We start from the raw sequence: 26882 nt of genomic DNA, 5'->3' as shown, positions 1-26882 counted from the left end.
TGACACAAGGATAAACAAAGGGACTAACAGAACAGAACATTCCAGAAATAAACCAACACACATACAGTCACATGATTTACAACAAAAACATCACTGCCACTCCATGGAAAAAGGTAGGTCTTTTCTGAATAATGATGATGGAAAACAACTGTACATCCTTACAGAAAAAGAGAATCTTAACCTCTTCCTCACACCAAGCACAGTCAATCTAAGATGGATCACAAAGATAAATACGTAGGGCAAAACCATAAACCTTCCAGAAGAAAACACAAGAGAGTATCTCCAGGACCTCAGGGTAGTTAATTTCTTCAGTTCAGTTCTCAGTCATGTCCCACTCTTTGTGACCCCATGAACTGCAGCACGCCAGGCCTCCCTGTCCATCACCAACTCCCAGAGTCCACCCAGACCCATGTCCATTGAGTTGGTGATGCCATCCAACCATCTTATCCTCTATCGTCCCCTTGTCCTTCTGCCCTCAATCTTTCCCAGCATCAGGGTCTTTTCAAATGAGTCAGCTCTTCGCATCAGGTGGCCAAAGTATTGGGAGTTTCAGCTTCAACATCAGTCCTTCCAATGAACACCCAGGACTGATCTCCTTTAGGATGGACTGGTTGGATCTCCTCACAGTCCAAGGGACTCTCAAGAGTCTTCTCCAACACCGCAGTTCAAAAGCATCAATTTTTCAGCACTCAGCTTTCTTTACTGTCCAACTCTCACATCCATACATGACTACTGGAAAAACCATAGCCTTGACTAGACGGACCTTTGTTAGCAAAGTAATGTCTCTGCTTTTTAATATGCTGTCTAGGTTGGTCTTAATGGGACACAAAAGCAGTATCTACATTAGAAAAATATTGGTAGATCAGACTTTATTAAAATTAAGAATGTCTGTTCAACAAAAAGCATCATTAAGAAAGTGAATAAGCAATGCACAGACTAGGAGAAATTGTTACATATACACACACACACGCACACACACATATATACACATATAACTAAGGACTCATACTGAAAATATGTGAGGAATTCCTATAAATCAATGAGAAAAAAGACAACTAACTTTTGAAAAATAGGTAAAGGTCTTGAACAGGCACTTCACCAGGAAAATATCCAAATGGGCAATAAATATATGAAAATATATTCAGTATTATTATTCATCAGAGAAATGAAAACATGAGATAGTACCAAACCACCACCAGAAAGGCAAAAATTAAAATGACTGAAATTATGAAGAGTACAGAGAAGGAGTAGAACTATGTATACCTATGGCTGATTCATGCTGATATATGGCAGAAACTAACACAATATTGTGAAGCAATTATCCTCCAATTAGTGGGCCACCTGGGATTGGTGAAGGTTCTTAAGATGGCTGGATGGAAACTTGCTCTAAAAGCCACTGACTATATAGCTTTCAGGGAGATCATCCCCCAAAACCAGAAGGCCGTGGCTAACTCCTCGAAGTCCTGGAATAAGACCCTCACTTCCAGGCTGGCTACTCTGCCTGAGAAGTCACCTGCCATTGACTGGGCTTACTACAAGGCAAATGTGGCCAGAGCCAGCTTGGTGATGATTTTGAGAAGTTTAATGCCCTAAAGGTTCCTCCGCTGTGCTTAGTTGCTCAGTCCAGCTCTTTGCAACCCCATGGATTGTAGCCTGCCAGACTCCTCTGTCCATGGGGATTCTCCAGGCAAGAATACTGGAGATGCCATGCCCTCCTCCAGGGGAGCTTCCCAACCCAGGGATCGAACTCAGGTCTCCAGAATTGCACGTGGACTCTTTACCCACTGAGCCACAAGGGAAGCCCAAGAATACTGGAGTGGTAGCCAATCCCTTCTCCAGGGGATCTTCCTGACCCAGGAATTGAACCAGGGTCTCTTGCATTGCAGGCAGATTCTTTACCTGATGAGAAACCAAGGAAGCCCAAAGGTTCCTATACCAGAGGATAAATATACTGCCCAGGTGGAGGCTGAAGAAAAGAAGATGTGAAATGCTGTGCTGAGTTTTTGTCTCTCCCAAAGACCAGGATTCAGGAATATGAGAAAGAGTTGAAGAAGATGAGAAACATAATTCCATTTGATCAGATGACCACTGAGGACTTGAATGAAGTCTCTCCAGAAACGAAATTAGACAAGAAAAAGTACTCCTACTGGCCTCACAAGTCAATTGAGAATTTATAAACTTGAGTCTGGGAGAAAGCTCTGGCCCTTGAATTATAAACTGTGTACATTAAAAATAATAACATAGGGAAGGCATGGAAGAAGTCCCTCCAGCCGTAGTGTTGTGCTGTCGGGTACAGAGATGGATTTGTAAACCCCGGAGCGAGGTTCTACCTACCCAAGGCCACTGGTGTGCGGAGACCCTGGGGGAAGCCACCGTCACCATGTCTGACTAGAAAGCAAAACCTTCAAGGACTTGTGGGATAAGAAGAAAGGAGAATATATTAAACCCAGAGTCATTGGACAGGATAGCAGTGAGATTCACTTCAAAGTGAAAATGACAACACATCTCAAGAAACTCAAAGAATCATACTGTCAAAGACAGGGAGTTCCATGAATTCACTCAGGTTTCTCTTTGAAGGTCAGAGAATTGCTGATAATCACACTCCAAAAGAACTGGGAATGGAGGAAGAAGATGTAATTGAAGTTTATCAGGAACAAACAGGGGGTCATTCAACGGTTTAGATGTTCTTCTTTTTTTTCTTTCCCCTTAATCCTTTTTTTAAAAATAGTTCTTTTGTAATGTGGTGTTCAAAACAGAATTGAAAACTGGCACCCTATCTCTTTAAAACATCTGGTAATTTGAATTTTACTGTCCATTATTCATTATTGTTTCTTTTCATTATGCTGATTTTTGGTGATCAAACCATGGCCCCCTTCATATCACTCTCTCCTTTTTAAAAATTACAGGTGTGTATAGAGATCCCGCCTTTTCCAGGACTGTGCATTTGCAGGCTTGTGATAAATAAGATTGACTAATGCAAGTGTTCCTAATGAATTCCCAATTGGCCCTGAAGTTCTAACATGTGATTGTTTCACTCCTGACTATGAATTTCAGTGGGAGATGGAAGCTTTTCGGAAAATAGAACTGTGGAAAATGACCTTTCCTTAACTTGAAGCTACTTTTAAAATCTGAGGGTCTGGGCCAAAAGAAGAGGAATATCCAGTTGGAGTCAAAATGACAAAGAATAATGACTAACTCCAAAGATGGCTTCACTGAAGAGAAAGCATTTTAGGATGAAAGAAAAATCTTGTCAGAAGATCCCAGAAAAGATCTAGTTTTCATCAGCAGTTAAAGTTATTCATGCAGAACTGTATACAACAGAACACTGCTCTTTTTGACTTTATTTGTACTTTTTGGCCTGGGATATGGGTTTTAAATGGACAGTGTCTGTACCAGTTTCATTTAAATAAACAAAATATTTGTAAAAACCATAAAAAAATAAAAACAACAACATAGTAAAAAAATTACCCTTCAATTAAAAGTTTAAAAAAATAAAAATAAGAAGGGGATATTATAATCACATGCTATGATTTTGGTTTTATTATTTCTTCTTGCATATCTATTAAACTGTGATTTGTGTATTATTCTGTTTATATTATGTAGTAAACAATCTAAAATATTGCTTTGTGTTAAAATACTATGTCTAATATTAATAATAGATCTTCTTTTGTTTATTAATTATGTGCCATAACTTATTTCCTTTTATTTTATCCTTGCTATATGTTTGTGGTTGAGGTATTTCTTTAGTGAATTCCATACAGTTGTTTAATAATGAAAAAATGTATTGCATATATCTCCTTTCATTAAAGCATCACAAAACACCTTAAAAAAAAAATGTGTGCAGAGAAGAGTTAACATAGCAGGCCTTAGATTACTCTCCTCAGAAAGGCCTGTTTGCAAAGTTGGCTGGCTTGGTTGGATTCTGGGAACACGGATTTTGGCAGAGTCCCACCATATTCAGAACTGATAAAAACAGTTCATTATGCCTGGTGGCTCCATGGTAAAGAATCCTCCTGCAATGCAGAAGACACAGGAGACCTCAGTTTGATCCCTGGGTTGGGAAGATCCCCTGGAGCAAGAAATGGCAACTCATTCCAGTATTCTTGCCTGAGATATCACATGGAGAGAGGAGCCTGTTGGCCCACAATCCATGGGGTCACTAAACAGTCAAACATGATTTAGAGACTAAACAACAACAACATGCCTAAATTTTGTGCACACAATATAGTTTATGCTAAACATCTACTTTTCCTTTTGGGAATCTGGAATTTTGGCACATGCTAGGGAAGGTGCCATTGTTACCAGCCCCAATAAAAACCCTGACCACTGAGCCCCTGACAAGTTTCCCTAGTAGACATCATTTACATGTGGTCACAACCAATTGTTGGAGTTAAGTGCATCTTGTTTGACTATACTGCAAGGAGACTCTTGGAAGCTTGTGCTTGATATCCTCTGAAATTTGTCCCATGTGCCATTTCCTTTTTCTGATTTTTTTTTGCATCCCTTTGCTGTATTAAGTTACAGCTGTGAGCATGACTATAAGCTGAGTCCTATAAGTCCTCCCAGCAAATCATCAAACCTGGGAGTGGTGCTGGGACCCCTGACAAACCAATTATAAGTGATTATGTGGCATAAGCCACAATTATTTTTGTATTGTTGGAGGGAATATAAATTAATTCAACCACTCTGGGAGACTGTTTATCCGTATCTACTAAAGTTCAAACATATTACTACCACATGACCCAACAATTCTACTCTTAAGAATATAGCCAAAAGAAATATTCAACTTATAAGAGTGTTCATTTATTTAGAATGACTCTAGCTATAAACAACTCAAATTCCATCAACAGGTGAATGAAAATAGTGAAAGCTAGTCACTGAGTCGTGTCCGACTCTTTGTGACCCCATGGACTCCTCTGTCCATGGAATTCTCCAAGCAAGAATTCTGGAGTGGGTTGTCATTTCCTTCTCCAGGGGTTCTTCCCAACCCAGGAATCAAACCCAGGTAACCCACATTGCAGGCAGACTCTTTTATCGACTGAACCACCAGGGAAGCCAACAGGTGAATGCAATATACTGTAAGAATTGAGTGGCATGTTCATAGAATACTATAAAAGTAATAAAATATGCACAAATATTGATTCATGTAATGATGTAGATGAATCTCATAGACGGTAGTTAAAAATGCACAACACAAGTGTACACAATTCCATTTATACACAAAGAGCAAGCAAAGTATGATTTCATTGATGATATTCAAAAACTGATAAAACTAACCTATGCTGATAAAAGTTAGAAAAACAGTTAACCTGGAGGGCAATACTAGGCTATGGCATTCAGTATATCTGGCTATTAAAATTTTAGGAAATTATATTAAATAAAAAATTCAGTTTCTCAGGTGCCCTAGCCACATTTCAAGTATTCAATAGCTACATATAGATAATGGCTATAGTGCTGGAGAGCACAAAATACTCATGTTCATCTTCAAAGAAAGTTCTATTGATCATTGCTATTCTAGGGTGATGAGAATTTTCTGTATCTTGATATGAGTGGTAGTTTAATGGGTCTCCAAATATGAAAAAATTCAAACTATGCACTTGAATTTTGTGCACTTTAGTTATAATTTATAACTCAATAGGTAAGTAAATAGACAAGTTTTTAAAATAACTAGGAGAAAACATATACAATGTATATAATAGATGATTTATATTTAAAATACAAAGGACTCATATAAATCAATAAGAATAGAACATCAACCTAAAAGAAAAATGGAATGCAACTTATAGGAAAGGATAGCTGTAAACATATTAAAAAGACACTAAGGTTCACCAAAAATCAGGGAAATACAATCTAGGACATTGAGATACCACTTCTGCCCATCATATTGGCAAAATCTTTTATGACTCATAATGTCAGATTTTTATTAAAAATTAAATAAAATATGAATACAAGTAACACAAGCTCAAGAAATGTACTATATAATTTTGCTACTAAAATCCTATAGTCCCAAGACAGTGGCTGGCATATACTAGGTACTCAACACATATTTATGGAAGGAAGGAAGGAAGTGTGAAAAGAAAGTTGGGGAGATAGCAATATTCCCTTATTCCTATACTCATCAATGATGGGGTATAAAATAGGTACAGCCCTTTTGAAGAGGAATTTTATATCTTATATATTTATCTAGAAATTCCATTTCTCCCTTGGAGAAACATTCATATGTGAAACAGATAATATTGAAAAACAAGAATTTATACTGCAGCAGGATAATAGCAATAAGCTTCAAATAACATATTAGGCATTAAGATAGGAAGAGTTAAAATAAACTATGGCTCTTCCATGTACAGCAATTAAAGAGATGAAGTAGATCTATATGTAATGACACGAAGAGATCTTCAAGCTTTTAGGTTAAAAAGCTACATATCAATACACAGATTTTTAAAAATCCACAAAACTACGTACCATATGCATACGTGTATATACATCAATCCATAGAAATAGGTATAAAAAACTATAACCCAAACCAATAATAACGGTTATTTCTACAGATAAGAACTGGAATTAATGGGTAGTAACTTTCACTTTTTCTAGACTGAGATTTTCACAATAAAATATATTCACTTATTACCTATGCAAAAAAAACCCCAAAAAACCCAAAAACCATTGCTCTTCCTTAGGTCTTGAGCTGCTGCTATTCCACTTCCTAATGGTATAAAATGTGTTCAAACTACATATTGAACAGATAAGAACTAATTACATAAATCAAGCATTTTTACTTTTGTTCTTCCCACCAATATTTTTGGATTTTGTTTTTTTAAACACCCGAAGAAATAACAGGTCACCATATACATGATGAAGTACTATCTACTGAAACTTCAAAACATTTCTCAGTAGCACAAATAATAGACCTAAAAATCCCAATAGTTTATTTAGATTTCAAATCTATAGATCTTTAGACACAGACTGTTTAAAGAAGTGCCTTTATCCAAAGCAATCATCTCCTACTAAGATAAAGTTATATAAACAACAATAACAACAACAAAAATACAAGTTAAAGAACCAGTCCCTGTCCCACCTGGGTCACTGGAATGTAGAGAGGTTCTCCATTATGTAGCAGTGTGAGTTTCCCATGCTGATGGAGTCGTCCTTCTGGCTTTAAACTTGCCATCTCCTTAGGTCCTCCTTTTTTGCCACTCTCTTGTCCATTTCCCTTAAGTTCTTCAGTATCACTTAGGCATTCAAAAAACTCTTCCTCGCTGTCACTCCAAGAATCCCATGATTTTCCCACCTCTCCTTTGTCCTTATCTGTCTCTCTCAGATTATCTGGCCCCAGCTGATCTCCAGATTTTCCAGCATCCCCTGAATATGTACTAGTCACATTATCTGAAGGACTTGTCTTTCTCCCCTCATCACGTGCCTTCTTTCTTTCAATACAACAATTTAACATCTTAAGGAAAGAGAAACAAAATTATTATTATTATAGTTATTATTATATATGAATTGTTAGTCAGACATGCATGGGTCCCAGCCATATTCTGGACAGAGTTATCCTTCCTTCCCCTCCCTGGACACTGGTGATCAGAATATACCCAGAGATCCTTGCTTTTGTGGTTCCAGGACCCCTAAGTTTCCAGCCTTATTAGAAGCAAGCTAGACAAAAACTGCCAGCACAGGTTGGCACAGGTGCACCAAGACCTGAAAGGTGACTCAAAGTAACCCAGGGCTCATTACACTGTGTTTGTAACAAAGCAGCATTGCAGTTTTTGCCCGCCCTCTGTGGGCTTTGCGTGGGTGCTCATGGGTAAGCACCTGTGCACAAGGATACAGGTTATATAAGCTAAAGCGTCAATCAACTTGTCAAACAACACAAGACACAGGAAGAGAATTTCCACCACTCTGAAAAAACCAACCCGACCCCCACTTCAGGGCACTTTCTGGTTTCTAGATAGCCCATTCTCATCCTTTCATGGGAGCTTATTTTCTCTTTGCTTAATAAAACTCCTGCTGCTTAAAACTGCTTTATATCTCTCGAATGAATTTTTTCCTTTGCAAGGACAAGGACTGAGGAAATTGCTGTTCCGCCAGTGACAGGTACAGTAAAAATTTACCCACTGCCTGAATATTTTATTTTCAGTCTCCACCCTTTCCCTGGACCTTGGTGTGAAAGACAGTGACTTACGTAACCTACAGCAGCACAATGAGAACAGCCTATAATCTATTATTACATTTAATGTCAGAATAACTTGACCTAACCACTGTCACAAATTATATACTGCCACTGGGAAATTTTTACCTGTAGCTTCTGATGCAGTAAACAGCATCTTAGATCTGGGGGTCCACTTGCTAATCTATCAAATAAAGTATTAGAAAAAAGCTTATCAGTAGAATTGCTTCAGATATGCATATTTTTATACCACCATATATTTAAGCCACATAGATAAGAAAGCAAAACTAGACTTCTACAGATTAGGCAACTTAGATGGAGCAAATAAAATTAAAAGATCAAAATGTGTTTTATTCTCCTAGTCCATAATTTACCAATAGCAAGTACAATAGACAAAACACAACAGACAAAAGTAGTGATAGCTCTCAAGCTAACAGAAACTAAAAACTTAAAGCCTTGAAATCCACCCTAGGAAGTAGCTAGCATGCAGTCTTTCAAACACTACAAAAGAAGTTATACTATTTATTCAGTTCTCAATCATCACGGTAGATTCTCAATATAAAAATCACTGATCTCCACCTCTCTTTTGCTGAAGGGAGCCTGGATTTCCTCTAATCTAAATGAGGTGGTTCCCAGTAATTAGCCAAGAGAGAATCCAGCTAAGTAGAGGCTGGCAAATGACTTAGGAGTAAACATTTTTGGATCAGTTACCATTTTGTATTACCAATATCATTATTTTCCTCCCTTAGTTTGAGTAGGATGGGCAAATGAACAGTAACCTACACAGTTTCAACATATATGCTAAACTCTTTAAGTGAAATGTCAACATGAGCTATATAAAAAAAATTATAGGTAATATTTAATATCCAAACTTCTGAACTCTAAAGATGTTTTCCCTCCAACTAAACCATTGTTAACATTTGGTTATATTTCTTTCCAATTATTTTTCTATACATATTTCTATATATATTCTATTTTCTAATATTCTCTATCAGCATAGTTGAAAGCACTGTATACATAACACTACAGTCTACTTTACTACAAATATTATGATCATCTTCTATGTTAAGAGGGATTCTTGGAAAAAAACTTCCCATTATAGAAATACATGATGATTTATTTAAACACTCTTTATTGGAAAAGACCCTGATGCTGGGAAAGATCTAAGGCGGGAGGAGAAGAGGACGACAGAGGATGAGACAGATGGCATCACCGACCCGATGGACATGAATTTGAGTAGGCTCCGGGAGTTGGTGATGGACAGGGAAGTCTGGCATGCTGCAGTTCATGGGGTCACAAAGAGTCAGAGACAACTGAGCGACTGAACTCAATGTCTGATACTTAGAGTAACTTTTCCTTCCTATTATAAATTTGCTGCAGTGAATACCAATGAACAGAAATCATATCCTAAGTTTCTTATCATTTTCTTGGGGCAGATTTCCTACAAGAGGAGAATTAATGAGTCAGAAGTCAAATTTTGTGAACAAATAAAAATCCTATCTCTACAATCAGGAATTGAAATTATTACCCTGGAATCAGAAAGTTGTTTTCCCATCTGAAACGCATTTCAAGAACAAATTCCTGCCAGAGATGTGCCACTCCTTTCAGTCCTCCATGGTAGAAATTGATCATACAAAGACACAAAGCCAACTTGTATGTTAAACTATCAGACGGTGCAGATTTGAACTGATTGTAGAGATTCTAAATTTAACAAAATAGAAACAAAAAAAACTTGTTAACAATACATTTACATGTATAATCAGAAACTGTGTAGGCAGAGATTTTAATACCTGAAATTAATCTATCCTAACAGCCAGGCTTTTATCAAATGTCTAAAACATTATTGCCTATATTGTTCTTAGGCAGCTCCATGTTTTCAAGATCTTTATAAGGATCAAAAAATGACACTATATTTTAGTGAGGCTAAAGGTACAGCTTTCAGTTTCTTTTGTGAAATCTTTAAGATATACTCTAAATTTCATGTGTTATAGAGATCTTATAATTACAAATGAATACACACCTGCCAAAATCAAAAACATAAAATCAGAGATGTATAAATGAAAAATGTAAAGCCCTGCTTTTCCTTCTCACTTCATGAAATTACTTCCTAACAGTATTGTTAACAATTTGATATATCTCTACATCAGTCATTTAAACTTATTTCTCAATTTATCAAAGACTTCAAAAAGGAAAACATAAACATTTTACTTCATTTTACACATTACTTCATTAAAGAATTTTCTACTCTCTGTCTAGTTCTGAAATACAAAGAAGAATCCATTGCAAAACATAAATTTGATGACTTATGAAAAGTTTAAATTGAAGGATATCCTATTAACCATACACAGTATATTTTTTTATTATTTCCAGAAAACTTCTTTTACCCAAATATGTATCTATGTTAACGTTTTATAGTAGGTCACTGAATGGAGGCCATGATCTTCACTCAAGTTTTCCTAAGGTGATTTTTACAATAAAAAGATCCTTATTTCACAACAGAGAAAGTTTTATAGTGAATGCTAGAAAATTATCATGTTTTCCTCATCCAAGTCTTTATTAAACTGAGGAAGAGCTTAAATGACAGGTATAGACATATAAAACTGTTTTCAGTAGTCATTGTTGTGAAGTAAATTTCATGACTGTTGCTAGAAATATAGCAAAATCCCTAGAAACTCAATGCATTTTAAACATTTAACATTAATTAACTTACATATTCTTCACTCTCTAGTGGAGGATTACTGTTGTCTGTTGAAGAAGTCCCATCTAATGGTTTCTCAGAAGCAGCATCAGGGAATAAGAACTTATGGGAAAGAAAGAAAATAATCACATTTTCAATGAAATTTCTTACTTTGCAGACTCTTGTAACTCTTATAAACACCATTTGACATCTTAACAGTTGTGTTTTTAAAACAATGAGAATGCTCTTACTGTACTGGCCAGTTGGTTCTACACTATCTCAAATATTTTCTATTTTTCTCCAAAAAACAGAGTCGCTAGTCAATTTTATTTTTATTTAATTTAATTATTTTTTTTCTTTCCTTTTTTTTTTAATTTTTTTTTTTTTGCCATACATTGATATGAATCAGCCATAGATTTACATGTATTCCCCATCCCGATCCCCCCTCCCACCTCCCTCTCCACCCGATTCCTCTGGGTCTTCCCAGTGTACCAGCCCTGAGCACTTGTCTCATGCATCCCACCTGGGCTGGTGATCTGTTTCACCATAAATAGTATACATGCTGTTCTTTTGAAATATCCCACCCTCACATTCTCCCACAGAGTTCAAAAGTCTGTTCTGTATTTCTGTGTCTCTTTTTCCGTTTTGCATATAGGGTTATCGTTATTTTCTTAAATGTAACCACCAGGTTCTGTGAATTGTTTAATTCACAGAATGCAAAACCAGAATCTGTGCATAGCGCACAAAATCTGTGCGCTATGATTTCAGGCTCATCCAAGGTCATTAAATTTTTTTTAAAGTGCTATTATTAAATAGATAAAATTATAAAAGAAAAAATTTAAACACCCAAACACTTGTGAGGCTCCATAGAGAAATACAACCCACAGGTTTTCATATATGAAATGCTACAAGTATGACATTAAAGACCCATAATTTTATCTCACGAAATACTTATAGAAAGTGGGAAGCAGACTAAGCCTATAATGACTGATAAATCTTCCCTACATGATTTCTGTTAACACATGTGAGGATTTATGTGAGGGTGAGGGTGCATATGTGAGGGTGTGCAAAGTAGTTAAAAAAAAAATTGCAGTGCATACAACTGAGCTACATAATTGGAATAAAATCTCTTAAGGATCTATCCTTAAGAAGGGGCCATCTCTACAGAAATTTATTTTCAATCCTTTAATCACTAATCTCCCCAAGTGTTCTGTGGTACCGCTGACTTGTAATTCCTTTGCATACTTTGCCATGTACTACAGAACACGTTGAAGAGATTTTTCTTCTTAAGGAGAGGAACAACCAAGTGTCAACCTCCACTACTAAGCACATTTATACACCATATCCTATTTTCATACCACTACGTGAGCTATGTATCAGTGCTCACATCTCTTACAAATAAACAAACTAAAAATCTGGCTAAAAGTCTTTCTCAGATAAACAGCAGGGCTAAAATTAACTTCAAGTTTTCAAGTTCTATATTCTTTTCATTGTACTATTCTTACAGGTTTTTTCCCAAGAATGTCTTAATGCACAGGTTGTCAGAAGTAAGACTGTAACTACAATTATAGTAAGAATAGCTACCATTTAGCAAAGGTCTATTAAATACCAGTGTAACAGAAGGTCCTTTAATCCATCCAACAACCTCACAGGCTTTTAATAGATTCACTTCAGAGGAAGAAACTGAAATTAAATGGCTTGTTCAAAGTCAAACAATAAACCAGGATTAACCCTGGTGTATATGGTTCCTGGGCTGGACCTGTTCCACCAGCCTATGCCTAGGAGACATCCTAGCCCCCTCTAGTACTTGCTATCAAGTTTTCGAGAGTACCGTTTTGATCATGTCAACCTTCTGCTTTAAATGGCATTAAACTGTAAGATGAAGTCCCATGCTCAGCAAGCACTTCACCACCTACTCTCCAGTCTCAACCCTGAGCCCTCTGGGAAGTACCCTGCCATCTACCAGATTGTCCGACATGCTCTCTCAGGCCTCTGCAATTCGTCCACTTCTAAACCTTAATCCAATTATGACTAATTGTCAATTGTCCCCTCTTTATGAAGCTTTCCCTGATTCCCACTGCTCAGACAGACAGATGCGCCCTCTGCTGTGTTCTCACAGGCCCTTTGCCAGAATTCTTACATGTAACATGGTATTGTAATTACTGTTCATTTTTCTTATTCCCACTACACCAGTGGCAACTCTGAATGTGGAGACTGTGTTTTACTCATTTTATATCCCCATTCAGTACCTGCCACACAGATGGAACTGTATAGATAATAAATGAGTGCGCATACAGACACATAAAAACATTACATTTAGTTACCAAGAGAATAGTATTGAGGACATCATTATTCAGTGGTGATTCTTCTACACCTCTGTGCTTCCGTATTTTCTTCTTTGCGGTGTGCACCATGTTAGAGACTGATAATTTATGAATTGGAACCGGTGCAGGCTCTGTCAACTTTGACAAAGCATGAGTTATATCAGCAATTTCTATAAAAAGAATAAAAATGAATACATATTACATCACCAACCTAGCAGGTTAAAGTGATGAATAAACTGATGACTATACAGAATACTTTAGTCACCCTTTTCATCAGTGACTTTTCATTAATACACATGTTTAGCTTTATATGGATGCATGATTAACAAAGGTGTAACAATTTCTGCCCAGGAACTTCAAAAATAAACCTCTAAAACTCTATTTTTAAAAATATCTTACATTTTCTTGTTAATCACACAATGTTTTAGGCTCAGGGTATAGCCAAGAGAAAATGGTAGCTGTTTAGTTCATCAAAACTTGATTCCCTAATATAACCTGAATGAGAAAAATAGATGAAAAGTTGCTGGAAAATGTGAAGGAGTTAAGACATTTGAAAATAACTTTAAAAAAGAGAAAAAGTTAAGTCACCTCTCCCTTCTTCCTCAAATGTGGATCGTCCAAGAATCTCATCAGTTGACTCCTTTCGACGGCAAATTTTAAAAAATTCAGTGACAAAATCACCTACACAGAAAAAATGTTACTCGTTTTTGAAATGTAACTGAAAGAAGTCAGTCCTATAAATAAAGGTACATGTCTTTTCACAAAAGCTATTAACTAACACATTGCTTCCCTGGTGGCTCAGATGGTAGACTATGTGGTGAGGGAGACCTGGGTTCAACCCCTGGGTTGGGAAGATCTCCTGGAGAGGAAATGGCAACCCACTCCAGTATTCTTGCCTGGAAAATCCCATGGATGGAGGAGCCTGGCAGGCTATAGTCCACAGAGTCGCAAAGAGTCAGACATGACTTAGCGATTTCACTTTCACTTTCAACATATGGCAGAAAAAAAACATTCAAGGGAACTCTACTCAGTGCTCTGCACTGACCTAAGTAGGAAAGAAATTTTAAAAAGAGATATATGTATACATGTAACTGATTCACTATGCTGAACAACAGAAACACATTATAAAGCAACTATATTCTAATAAAAATTAAAAAAAAAAAAAAACTGAACTGTTGCATGATCTACCTGCCCTTCCAGTCAAGAGGTTGACATCTGAGCAAGGTGATGAGATTAGTCTTGACCCAGTGTAAAAAAAAATGAGAGACATTTGCCACTCTTGTTGCAATTCTGGTCATAAAAATGCATTAAGTTTGACCAAAAAAAAAAAAGGAAAGAAAAAGAACCATTCAGTTTCTCTACCCAATGCTAAAAATTAATCCCATTTCAAAGGTAGCCTTGCTTTTACTTTCCCTCTGTGTCCCAGGATAGTAAAAGTTTTTCTTATAATTCCTTCTAGAATGAAAGGAAAAGTAATTGGATGTAGTAATATTAAGCACTTACTATTGGCCTGAATAAGATAAATAGTATCTTTTCTCATGAAGTTGGTGAATCTAGGATTTAAAACAAGGTCTATCCAACTCTAAAACATTTCGTATCACCCGTCTACCTACCTCCCAATTTTCGTATTGTTTTAATCACCAAGTTGTGTCTGACTCTCTGCAACCTCCTGGGAAGCCTGCCAGGCTCCTCTGCCCATGGAGTTTCCCAGGCAAGAATACTAGTGGGTAGGCATTTCATTCTCCAGGGCATCGTCCCAACCCAGGGATCAAACACACGTCTTCAGCGTCTCCTGCATTGACTGGCAGATTCTTTACCACTGAGCCACCAGGGAAGCCTCACTACTTCCCTATACCTCAAGACAAAGATACCAGTGGCAGGAATTTTACCTTATATATCTAAACACTAATTAGCATTTAATGAATAACATGATGAATGATACAGAGCTCAGTAAAAAAATGCTTTACAGAAATACCCCCAATACTCTAATCAATAAATATTTAGTAATAACTCCATCAGTTGAATGGTAATATATCAGGTTGTATGAAATAAATGTGGCATGGATGAACACAGATATGGAGAAAATAATTTTCACATCCACTAAATATAAGAGAGAAAAAGAGTAGAAAGAGGAGGAAGTTCAGAAGACTTCATGAAAGAGACATTATCTACAAAAGCAGAAAGGGAAAGATAATTCTAGATATGGGATGTAATAATTATGACCTGAAGAGTGAATGATAGTTTTTAAAGTATTTCTATAATGTTATAACATTTATAAAATGTTATAGAAATGTTCTATATGTTCTAAATGTTATAGAACATTTCTATAATATTTCTATAACATTATATCAGGGTTTCCCTGATAGCTCAGTTGGTAAAGAATCTGCCTGCAATGCAGGAGACCCTGGTTCAATTCCTGTGTCAGGAAGATCTGCTGGAGAAGGGATAGGCTACCCATTCCAGTATTCTTGGACTTCCCTTGTGGCTCAGCTGGTAAAGAACCTGCCTGCAATGCAGGAGACCTGGGTTCGATCCTTGGGTTGAGAAGATTCCCTAGAGAAGGGAAAGGCTACCCACTCCAGTATTCTGGCCTGGTGAATTCCAAGGACTGTATAGTCAACAGGGTTGCAAACAGTCAGACATGACTGAGTGACTTTCACTTTCACATATTATTATCTCACTTCAAATATCCCTATGACATGTACAAGATTATTTACACCTCTTTACCTCTATCAGAAAATATATCTGCAGATACAGTACTGAGCCCTACAGAAAGGATCTAATAAGACCATCAAATTCAGTGTTCATCCTATCATATACTGCAAGTGTAGAGGGATAACAAAAGACAAAACGGGTTCCACTAGCCAGAATGGAAGAAGCAGAGTATGCCACAGAAGGAAAAAAAGAAGTGACATAAAGCATTAGGAAAATAAAACTCAGATCCTGGGAAAACATAAGAGAATTTTGAGGTGTAGACTGGTTAAAACTAAATGACAAGAGAAAGTCTGCTCGTATTATTTAGGAATAACCAGAAACAGTCACTGCTGTTGACAAAGATTAATTTTTAATGATGTCAACCAAGGAGGTCACAATGTAAAAAAATTTAAAAAAGTTTTCAGATAGGTGAAATAAAGTATAAAGAATACATCCAGTGTTCCTCATCTGGAGAATAGACAAATATGCGGTACTTCAGGAAAGGAACATAAATATCTTACCTAGTAAACACTGAGGATTATCAGCTTTTCGAACTCTAACAGACCAATGGGGAGCCTGCATAGGATCCAAATCACTAAAATGCAAAACGATAATGGCTGATTCATGTCAATGTATGGCAAAAACCACTACAATATTGTAAAGTAATTAGCCTCCAACTAATAAAAATAAATGGAAAAAATAAATAAAATAAAATAAAATAAAAAATAAAAGACACTAGTTCCTTGGGGGGGGGGGGAACAACATAAGATCCTATTTGCAGCAATCTTCAAGGCTCATAAATTTACCAAAATGCAGTCTAATGAAAACATTATATAGAAGGACAAGCAATCCATTTTGCCTCTCTTAAACTTACTGCTATTCACATGCAGAAGGCCATTTAGATGAGTTTTTAAAAACAAAACCTTAAGACAAAATTCTTAGACAACAAAGTACAAACAAAAAAATCAAAATCAGAACAAACTAATCAAAAAGCATAAAAATGATTCTGATCAGGCAACATACAATGATAACCTAAGGAGACTATTTTAGGAATAAATAAAACAAAATGAGAAATGAGAAACAAGCAAAAATGTATAATAATCCTAATCTCTTATTACATTATTAATAAAAAAGAAAACTATAAAAATTTGCACAAGATCAAGTGCCCCATTTTCTCAGTTAAACAGATTATGCTGTACTCGCTTAATGGGATATTATATAGTACTTTACAAACTGACAACACAGATCTACATCTATTCAATGAATATCTGTATTATATGAATAAAGCAAATTAATATATAAATTTATACTTTAAAAATAAATACCCTTAAATGCTAACTGGTTATTTTTTAAGTAACAGAACTGTAGGTAATCTTTCTTCTTTATACCCATCCAAATTATCTGATTTAAAAAGCCTGTGTTACTTTTACCATCAGAAAATAGAACACATTTATTTTAACTATTAAAAAAAAAGTGTCCTATTTTTCACTGTTCTGCATCAAGAATGAGAAGATACCAAAATTAAATTCCTCTTTCCCCACATTCTTCTGGGATAGTAGTGCTCGCTGCAATTTTCAATTTTTTCCTGTGCAATCAGGAGTATATGATGTGGATGTTTTGTTATTTATGGCATTTAATGATCAAATGTCTTCCCACATATTTTAATGACCATCATCTCTTAAAAATAATTTATCAAATGTTCTTACCAGCTACAAAAAGTTCAACAGAATTATGCACTCACTCCCAAACTAACTAGAGACCTCTTCGCTAAGCCCAAGTAAGATTCAGACTGCTCATTACCCTGGAACTAAGGGTCCTGTCTCCAAAGTCCACAGCTTAAAACACATTTCTAATATACATCAGTCAGTCTAAACACTGACCTTTAAAAACAAAAGCAAACAACCATATCAGAAATTGATTCAAAGAAAAATTGCTAACCCACTGGGCAGTTAGTTTTAGTCTTTTGAAATCTGTGACTCTCAATGTACTATTTTTAACATACTTACGAATAAACATCATTATCCACAATGATACCTTCAGTCAGGTGAGGCCATGTAGTTGCTAAATGGAGTTCACTGAAACAAAACATACAATATATCTGTAAGCTTTAATAATGTATATATACACTGATTCAACAATTCTACTTCTAGAATTGTATCCTCAGTAAATAACCAGAAATATGCCAAAAAAAGTATGTTAAAAATGGTCACAATTTTAATATAATAAAACTGTAAGCACCTGGTTTAGCAAATGGTGGCATATTTATATTAAGTTAAGGTCCGTCTAGTCAAGGCTATGGTTTTTCCTGTGGTCATGTATGGATGTGAGAGTTGGACTGTAAAGAAAGCTGAGCGCTGAAAAATTGATGCTTTTGAACTATGGTGTTGGAGAAGACTCTTGAGAGTCCTTTGGACTGCAAGGAGATCGCATCCTAAAGGAGATCAGTCCTGGGTGTTCATTGGAAGGACTGATGCTGAAGCTGAAACTCCAATACTTTGGCCACCTCATGCGAAGAGTTGACTCATTGGAAAAGACCGTGATGCTGGGAGGGATTGGGGGCAGGAAGAGAAGGGGATGACAGAGGATGAGATGGCTGGATGGCATCACAGACTCGATGGACATGAGTTTGAGTAAACTCCGGGAGTTGGTGACGGACAGGGAGGCCTGGTGTGCTGTGATTCATGGGGTCGCAAAGAGTCGGACACGACTGAGTGACTGAACTGAACTGAATGTCTACAAGAAAAAACTATGCTATATATAATAACCAAAAAGTATAAGTAAACCAAATGTTTGTCAGTTGATGAGTTAAGTAAAAGGTAGCACTATTCCAAAGGATAGCATATTATATGGTCACAAAAAGCAATGATGTACTGATCCACACTACAATGTAAATGAACCTCTAAAAGATATTAAGTGAAAACAGCCAGATACAAAAGGTCCCATATGGTAAAATCCAACCTATTTGAAATGTCTGGAAAAGGCAAATCCATATAGGCAAAAAGTACATTAATATCAGTCTAGAGCTAGAGGCCCTAGGGAGACTGGGATGGCGGGGGCGGGGGGACGGTTGACAGTTAAGAGGTGAGGGGTTTCTTTTTGGGGTAATGCAAATGTTCTGGAATTAGATACTAATGATGGTTGCACAACTCTGAACCCTAAAAACACTAAATTGTATACTTTAAAACTGTGACTTTTATGGTACATAAGTTATATCTCAATTTTGAAAATATCATTTTTATAGTTCAGGGACTGGCATACTTTTTCTACAAAGGACCCTCTGGTAAGTATTTTGTGCTTTTCATGGGCCATGTATTAATAGTTTGCTATATTCTTGTTTTTTTCTTTTAAAACCCTCAAAAATGTAAAACCACTTTTAGTCCCTTGTTATTGTTTAGTCACTAAGTCATGTCTCTTTGTGACCTCATGGATTGTAGCCCGCCAGGCTCCTCTGTCCATGGGATTTCCCAGGCAAGAAAAACTGGAGTAGGCTGCCATTCCCTTCTCCAAGAGATCTTCCCAACCCAGGGATCTGAGGCAATAGTAAGAATAGAAATAAAGTACATAATAAATGGCATGTGCTTGAATCATCCTGAAACCATCCACCACCCTGGTCTTCCATGAAACCCGTTTCTGGTGCCAGAAGGTTGGGGACAGCTGCTCTCAAATGCTCTCGGGGTCCATCATCTGGAGGCATTGGTGCAGCTCGACCTTGAGATTGACTGTCACCAGTCTTCCTGATGAAGAAGATCTGGGAGGGAAAGTCTCACTGTCTCACGAGGTTTGGGAGCATGATTTCCGCTAGAATTTTCTTGGGTTGAGACTTCACCCCCTGAGCCTTTGGTGTGCTTGGGGTGGCTTTCACTGGTGGAGACCCATGAAGGGTAGAGTGGCTAAGAGGCATCAAGATCTGAGCAGATCTGCTGGAAGCCTGGTGCAGGCTCTGCTGGAGGCCTAGCGGATCCCTAAGCTCCATTATATCAGAAGGGGTGTGTCTTGGGAAGGGCATGGGGTGAACAAGACCTAGCCCCATGAAGACCATTCACAGTGTGTACAGATTGTGGGCACATTCATGGGCTAACTGTAGGGACATCTTTTGGGCTGCAGTTTCACCATCCAGAGTTCAGCCCGTTAAACTATGGTAATTTAGCTCATTACATATATAAAAACAGGCCACTGGCCAGATTTGGTCCACAGGTCATAGTTTGCTGACCTCTTTTTATAGATTAAAATTAAATTTCAGAAAGTTTTCATGTAAAATTATAACAAGCCACAAAAAATGTATGATGACATATATTTATAAAATAAATAAAAACACTGTGCAGAAAAGTTACCATAGCTGGCCTAACACTGAGAAAGGATTACTTGCAAGGCTAGTCCCTGGTGTGGCATCTGGGAACTTGAATTTCAGGAGGGTTCCTATCATTCCCTGTACCTAAATTACCTGTGCCAACAATATGGTTGATGGAAACATCTGGTTTCCTTCTGGTACATGCTAGCCAGAGGGTGCCTACATGATCAGTCTCTGATTAAAACTTCTAAGTGCTGAGCCTCTAGGGAGCTTCCCTGGTAGACAGCCTTTCACACAAGCTGTCACAATTCATTGCTAGGGGAATTAAATGTGTCCTGTGTGACTACATGGGAAGATGAAGTTTGTCCTTCATTTGCTCTGGACCTCACCCCGTATGCCTTTTCCCTTTGCTGACTTTGGCACCATATTGCCTTGCCTAGTAAACAAGCATGAGCACAGTTATTGAGTCCTAAGAGTTCTCCTAGCAAATCAACTTGGGGGTGGTGGTGGGGGGATCTGCTGCATACATACACATAGACATGTACATATACACACCTAATTCATACACATGAAAAATGGCCGGAAGCACATACAGCAAGCTGTTGTCAGTGATCACCTATGAGTAGGTGATTATAAATTTAGTGCTTTTTTTTCCCTCCTGTCTAGATTCTGACCTCATTTCTTATGTTTGGAGAATATAGAAGTCAAAAGGGTCAATTAGTTCATTTCTCTGCTCTTCAGTGATGCTTGATTAACTGGCAACTCCAGTCTGAGAATCTGAATCTGTGAGCACCGTTAGGAATTCACAGTGGGCCAGCACTCCACAACAATGCAGTGTAACCTGGGTTATGAACCAGACAACTAGGCAGGCTTGGCTCAAGGCTATTTTCTGAGCCTGGGTCTACAATGGTCCCAGTTAAACATTTGAGTTACTAAGTATCTATCCAATAAACTGATTTTTTGCTTGAATTAGAGTTGACTATTACAGTTTGCAACTAGACAGTGTGACTACTAAACATATGGTTTTTGCCCATTTTTTCTGCACTGAACATGAATTTATTATTCATAATAAAACTAATTAAGGTAAAAAATTATCACAAACAATATGTGATATATTGTTTAAATGACTAGAATGATTTGAAAGTTAAAACTATCCACTACTGAATTTTTTAAAGTATGACCCTCAAATTCAATTCCTAAGCTTTTATGATTAAGTCCTTTCCTCTCCCTCTAACTATAGAAAAATTTCTTTGACAATGAGACAAGACACTGAAAAAGGCTCTTCATTTCCTCTTTCACTATTAAAGATGCCTTTTCAAAAGCATTGTGCCCACAATATTTGCTCATCACTGTTTGATTTAAATGGTGTGCCACATGTACCATCTTACCCTCAACTTATTTCTGTGTCCTTCAATCACTTGTTCCTTTGCTGACTGACTCCTCATCACAATACAGATTTGGAAGAAATATTTAATAATTAAAACCTTCACATTTCTATCAGGTCAGTTTATTGTACTCCCCCTAAAATTTACTCTAAGTAAAATTCAAATAAATGACCCCATTGGAGGCCACAATTATATCTGTATCCAGCCCACACCGTTTCTTGCTTGCTCACTACATTCTAGCCATGATAGCCACCTTTTGTTTCCTTCAGTAAACTTTCCAAGCTCTTTCCTGCATCGAGGTGCTTTGCACAGGCTCTTCCTTGCACCTGGAACGGTCATCCTCTCATTCTCTGCCTGGCTAAACTCTTCCCTGGTTAAGACTCAGAATAAATACCCTTTCCCTTGAGAAGACCTTACTGATGGCACACAAATCTAAACTAGTCACTCATTTTACTGTCAATACGTCCTATACTTTTCCTTCAAATTATCCCATTATATATAATCCTAAATTTACTTAGAATTATAGTTCATCTATTTTTATAGATGAATTTTATTTATTTTATTTTATTTATTTACATATTTTTATTAATATTTTATATTATTTTATTTATTTATATTTATATTAATTTTATTTATATATTTTATTTATATAATTATAGTTCATCTATTTTTTTAATTAGACTACAAATGCCGAGAAGGCAGAATCTGTCAGTTTTACTTACTTCAGTATCTTCCTCTTAGCATAGTGTCTGGCCCATATAATAAATATCAATTTTAAAAGATATCCACTTTACTGTCTCCCTTAAGTGACTTTAAGTTAAAAGTATTATTATTTCTACAATTTAAGTGAGAGTATTAAAGAAGGCAAAAGGAGAAGGGGGTAGCCGAGGATGAGATGGTTAGATAGCATCACTGACTTAATGGACATGACGAATTTGAGCAAATTCCGGGACATAGTCAAGGGCAGAGAAGCCTGGCTTGCTGCAGTCACAGCATGAGGTCGCAGGGTCGGACACAATTTAACAACTGAATGACAAAATATGAATATATGTATTTTAAAATAACCAAATAGTTTAACAAATGAGATAGTTTTTATATCAGCACTATTTATATTTTCCAAATATTTTGCTATCAGTGATGAAGTTTTCCAACCCCTACATTTTCACATGAAACAGTTGTTTTTATTCTTTAAGTTCAGTAGTTCCTCTACAAAAACAATTGGGTAACCTATAAGGTCACCCTTGTGTCTCTTATTTAAGCCTTAATTTTGAAAAAGTGGCCAGGAAAAATGCAAAAAATTGTTAACTCTGGGTCATGGACATATGAAAATTTGTGTTATATGACAATGTCTGTGCTTTTCAATATTTAAAATGTTTCCCCAAAGTAGGCCAAGAATCACTTCTGTAAGTGATTCCTTATACATTAAGTGTATTAATATACACTTAATTACATTAATGTATTAGTGAAATTATATATTATATTGCATTATACATTACATGACATTAATGTATTATATTAATATACACTTATATATATATAACAATATATATAAATACATTAAGTGTATTATATATGTTTTACATATTACTTTAAACCCTCTTTTACTTCTTAAGTTACAGAGGAAAAAAAGAAAAAGATAGACAGATTATTACATGTAGGTCTCTATTTCCAGTACTACATTCATTCCAGGAGGCTGCAGTATTATAAAACACAGTAAAATCAACATCAAATAGAATTTTAAAAGTCCCATAATTCAAATCATATAATGAAAGTCACACCTAATGGGATCTTCACAGGCACCAAATGGTAACTTGCCAAATTCCAGGCCTCCCACTTCTCCTCCTACAAGCGCATCTATATCTAAAGATGAAAAAAAAAATTTCCACAAGTTAGCCAAAAGTGGAGAAATAAGAATCTAAATCTAGTTATATCAACCTTTTGAGAGATTATAGATTTTAAACTGTCTACATTAAGACACAGCAAGTTAGAGAGCAAGCTGTCAAATACTAGACTTCCTCCAAGAATGTTAGAGTAAAAAAAAAAAAAGGAAAATTATAGTAAAAGGATACATTTAATTCCTGTTTGTAAAGTGCTGTATTCAAGCCTGCATTCTAAATTTTACCCTTCTGAAACAGTCCTTAAATACAATTAAAGAGAATATTATTCTTGTAAAATTTAAAAATTTTCTAAGTATGTGATCAATGTCATCTAAAAGAACAATTAAATGAGCATTAAAAAATTTAATCATCAACCTACATTCATCAGTTTTGCTGTTAATAATTTCAGAATAGCCCAAATTAGTCATCATTAATAAAGCTTTATTTAAGTTGACAGTACATGGAAATATCTGAAACACAGAAAAGAATTTCCATTCCATTATGAATGGTATCTGAGAATAGAGGAAAATTTAGAAGGTAAATCACCCTTAGATGAAACCCTTAGTTTCATCCCTCTTGAAGAAGTAATAAACACTTCTAAAAGACGTCAAAAAGATTTGTCTTCAAAGTAATACAAATGATTGATTTTAATTATTCACACTACACTGTGAATTACTAAAGTCTACTCTTGAGTTATGAACACTTACAGATTCACTAAAATCATGTTTGACAAATACCTACACTCTAACTAAATTATTAAAATTAGCATTAAATATGGTTCAATTACTTGAGTCAGTAAATTTTCTCAAATTCATTCCATTTTTCCAACTAAAGCATGCTTACAACAGAGACAAAAATAACTAGTTTTATTGTAAAATGTGAATTAAGAACTTCAAAATTTATAATGAGCACATGTTTAAAATCAATGAGCTAGGGCTTCCATGGTGGCTCAGTGGTAAAGAATCCATCTGCCAACGTGCAGGAGGCACTGGTTTGATCCCTGATCTGGGAAGATCCCACGTGCCACAGGGCAACTAAGCCCGTGCGCCACAAGAGAAGGCACCGCAAGTAGAAAGTAGCCCCGCCTCGCCAGAACTAGAGAAAAATCAGCAGCAACCAAGACCCAGCACAATCAAAAATAATTTTTTTAAAACCTTAGCAAGCTAAAAATTATTACTGGACTATAACTGTACAAAACTTTAATTAAATTAAAAGGTGAAAAGCAACATTGTAGAATGAAAGGATGATGCAACTTGGAGTGTGACCAGGATTTAAATGTGAACTTTAGCACTTGGTGACCATGTCACCTTGAGTCAGTTACTTTTGTTTTCTAAGAAAAATAATACTTGTCTCATAAAGCGAAGTGAAGTGAAGTGAAAGTCACTTAGTCGTGTCTGACTCTTTGTGACCTCATGGACTGTATAGTCCCTGGAATTCTCCAGGACAGAATACTGGAGTAGGCAGCCTTTCTCTTCTCCAGGGGATCTTCCCAACCCAGGGATCGAACCCAGGTCTCCTGCATTGCAGGCAGATTCTTTACCAGCTGAGCCATAAGAGAAGCCCAAGAATACTGGAGTGGGTAGCCTATCCCTTCTCCAGTGGATCTTCCTGACCCAGGAATTGAACTGGGGTCTCCAGCATTGCAGGCAGATTCTTTACCAACTGAGCTATGAGGGAAGCCCCACTTGTCTCATAAGTAAATGAGAATTACATGAAACAGTACATAAAATGCAGTGTCTAGCCCATATTACATGCTCAGTCTCTTCCCCTTAAAAGGGAAAATATTAAAAATTTATGTGACTTTCAATCCACTGAGGAAGAAGTTAATATTTTGATACTCATTTTTAAAAACTTGCAATAGAACATTAACAAAGGCCTTATTGGCAATCAGAAGTATAATGTTAAGATTCTCATTCTTGAACTTTTTATATCATCAACAGACAATACTATCTGGGGAAATCTTTAAAATCTAACTATTAATAGAATGGCTTTTGAAAAAAAGGAAAAGGAAGGTTGGAACTGAAACTTCAAAACTAGAAGCCAACTATAAATTGTCTGGTGGGTACTGTTTGAGAACTAAAATTACCAAAACAAACATTTGAGTCTTCTAACATAAATTTCAGTTTAGCTTTAATTTCCCTCTGCTATAGTTAGATGCAGTTCTCTTATTGCACATTAAGAATTTCAAATTATTCAGTGGTATATAAAATAGTAGTAGTACATAAAACCACCAAAAGCTAAATGTACCATGTTAATTTTAGCATCATCCTAAAACTATCAATTTACTATTTTCAATCTTATAAAAAACCAACCAACCACTTGTAACAGAAATAAACAGTAAAGAATATTATTTTATTATAATGTAATTCTGAGGGAGGTAGAATGAAAAATGTTTTCGGGCTAACAAAATCCTTCTACGATTTATAAGTTGATACTAAATTTCTTACTAGATATACTTGAATATAAGTACACTTATATGTGAGAGAAACATCCAGGAGCCTAAACCTCACTTACTTAGGCTAAATGTCCACCAGGCTGAGCTTTTCTAAAACTTAGGTAATGTCTGTTTATATCTGTGTCCCTGGCAGGAACAAATTTATAGGCTAAAAATCAATGACTACTAAATGAATCAGTACTACAATGGCGAAGTAGGTAAAATGATTTTTATTTTTATAAAAACACAAGTTAAAGTAAAATATTCTACAGCTCTTCCCAGCATATGTGTATATATACATTTCTTTTTTTTCTTTTCTGCTTTCCTTACTTAGCCCTCTTCTTCAAACTCTACTTTCTATAAGGTTCTGTGCACGTCTATTCTCCGTGTAGGAGAGAGGTTTCTCTTCTTATATTCTGAAAGCAGACATTTTAATCATTCATTACATACTAATTTTCAGCATACAATGTTCCATAGCAAGGGAATGCTTTATAAATAGTATTTTTTTCAATGACAGATTGTCAAGTAGAGAGTAATTGACAATTAGAGTAATGGTCTAGAGTAATTCTAGAGTTGTCTCTAGAACAACCTACAATTTTCAAGAGAAAAAAAGTGATAAGGGCAATGAAATTAGCAACACTATATACATTAAAAATGAGTTACAAATATTTCAAACACTTTAAACACACTGTTAAATACTTTTCATTTCTGAATATAGTTCTAAATTATCTCACCCGGAGGTTGCTGAGGCCAAAAATACTGCTGCCAATCTTGAAGTACATAGGTAAACCTTATAGCAATATTAACTGGAGGCAACGGAGTTAAAGGACATCCCTAAGAAGTAAATGCAAAGACAATATAATGAAATGTTAGTACCCTTGTAATACCAGACCCAAATTTCAAGCTACCGAAATAGATGAATTATTACCTTTATGACACCGGGATTTTCAGATTATAGTGTTAGATATGGCACACATATACCAGCCATAAAAAATGTATGTATGACATTCTAGCCATTAAAAAGGAAAACTAAGTCACT

The 26882-nt window shown here is 36.1% G+C and overlaps 1 protein-coding gene and 2 pseudogenes across 2 annotated transcripts in view; 2 read left to right on the top strand and 1 right to left on the bottom strand.

The window, feature by feature from the left end:
* The window catches only part of RAB3GAP1 (RAB3 GTPase activating protein catalytic subunit 1), a 96383-nt gene that overhangs the window by 20605 nt on the left and 48896 nt on the right, over positions 1–26882 (bottom strand). For both annotated transcript variants that reach the window (XM_043487601.1, XM_043487602.1), the window contains exons 8-17: positions 26578–26677; positions 23311–23392; positions 17866–17934; positions 16381–16454; positions 13754–13846; positions 13166–13335; positions 10875–10964; positions 9693–9865; positions 8294–8348; positions 7076–7447 (exon numbers count right to left, since the gene is read on the bottom strand). In XM_043487601.1, coding sequence (XP_043343536.1) covers positions 7076–7447; positions 8294–8348; positions 9693–9865; positions 10875–10964; positions 13166–13335; positions 13754–13846; positions 16381–16454; positions 17866–17934; positions 23311–23392; positions 26578–26677 — 1278 coding nt within the window. The remainder of the gene's footprint in view (positions 1–7075; positions 7448–8293; positions 8349–9692; positions 9866–10874; positions 10965–13165; positions 13336–13753; positions 13847–16380; positions 16455–17865; positions 17935–23310; positions 23393–26577; positions 26678–26882) is intronic.
* Positions 1366–2177, top strand: LOC122453586 (annotated as a pseudogene).
* LOC122453585 lies at positions 2381–2681 on the top strand (annotated as a pseudogene).

This window comes from Cervus canadensis, chromosome 15 (genome assembly GCF_019320065.1).
Source record: "Cervus canadensis isolate Bull #8, Minnesota chromosome 15, ASM1932006v1, whole genome shotgun sequence".
NCBI classification, from domain to species: domain Eukaryota; kingdom Metazoa; phylum Chordata; class Mammalia; order Artiodactyla; family Cervidae; genus Cervus; species Cervus canadensis.
The sequence above is the reverse complement of the archived record's forward strand: the minus strand, read 5'-3'. Positions and strand labels throughout refer to the sequence as shown.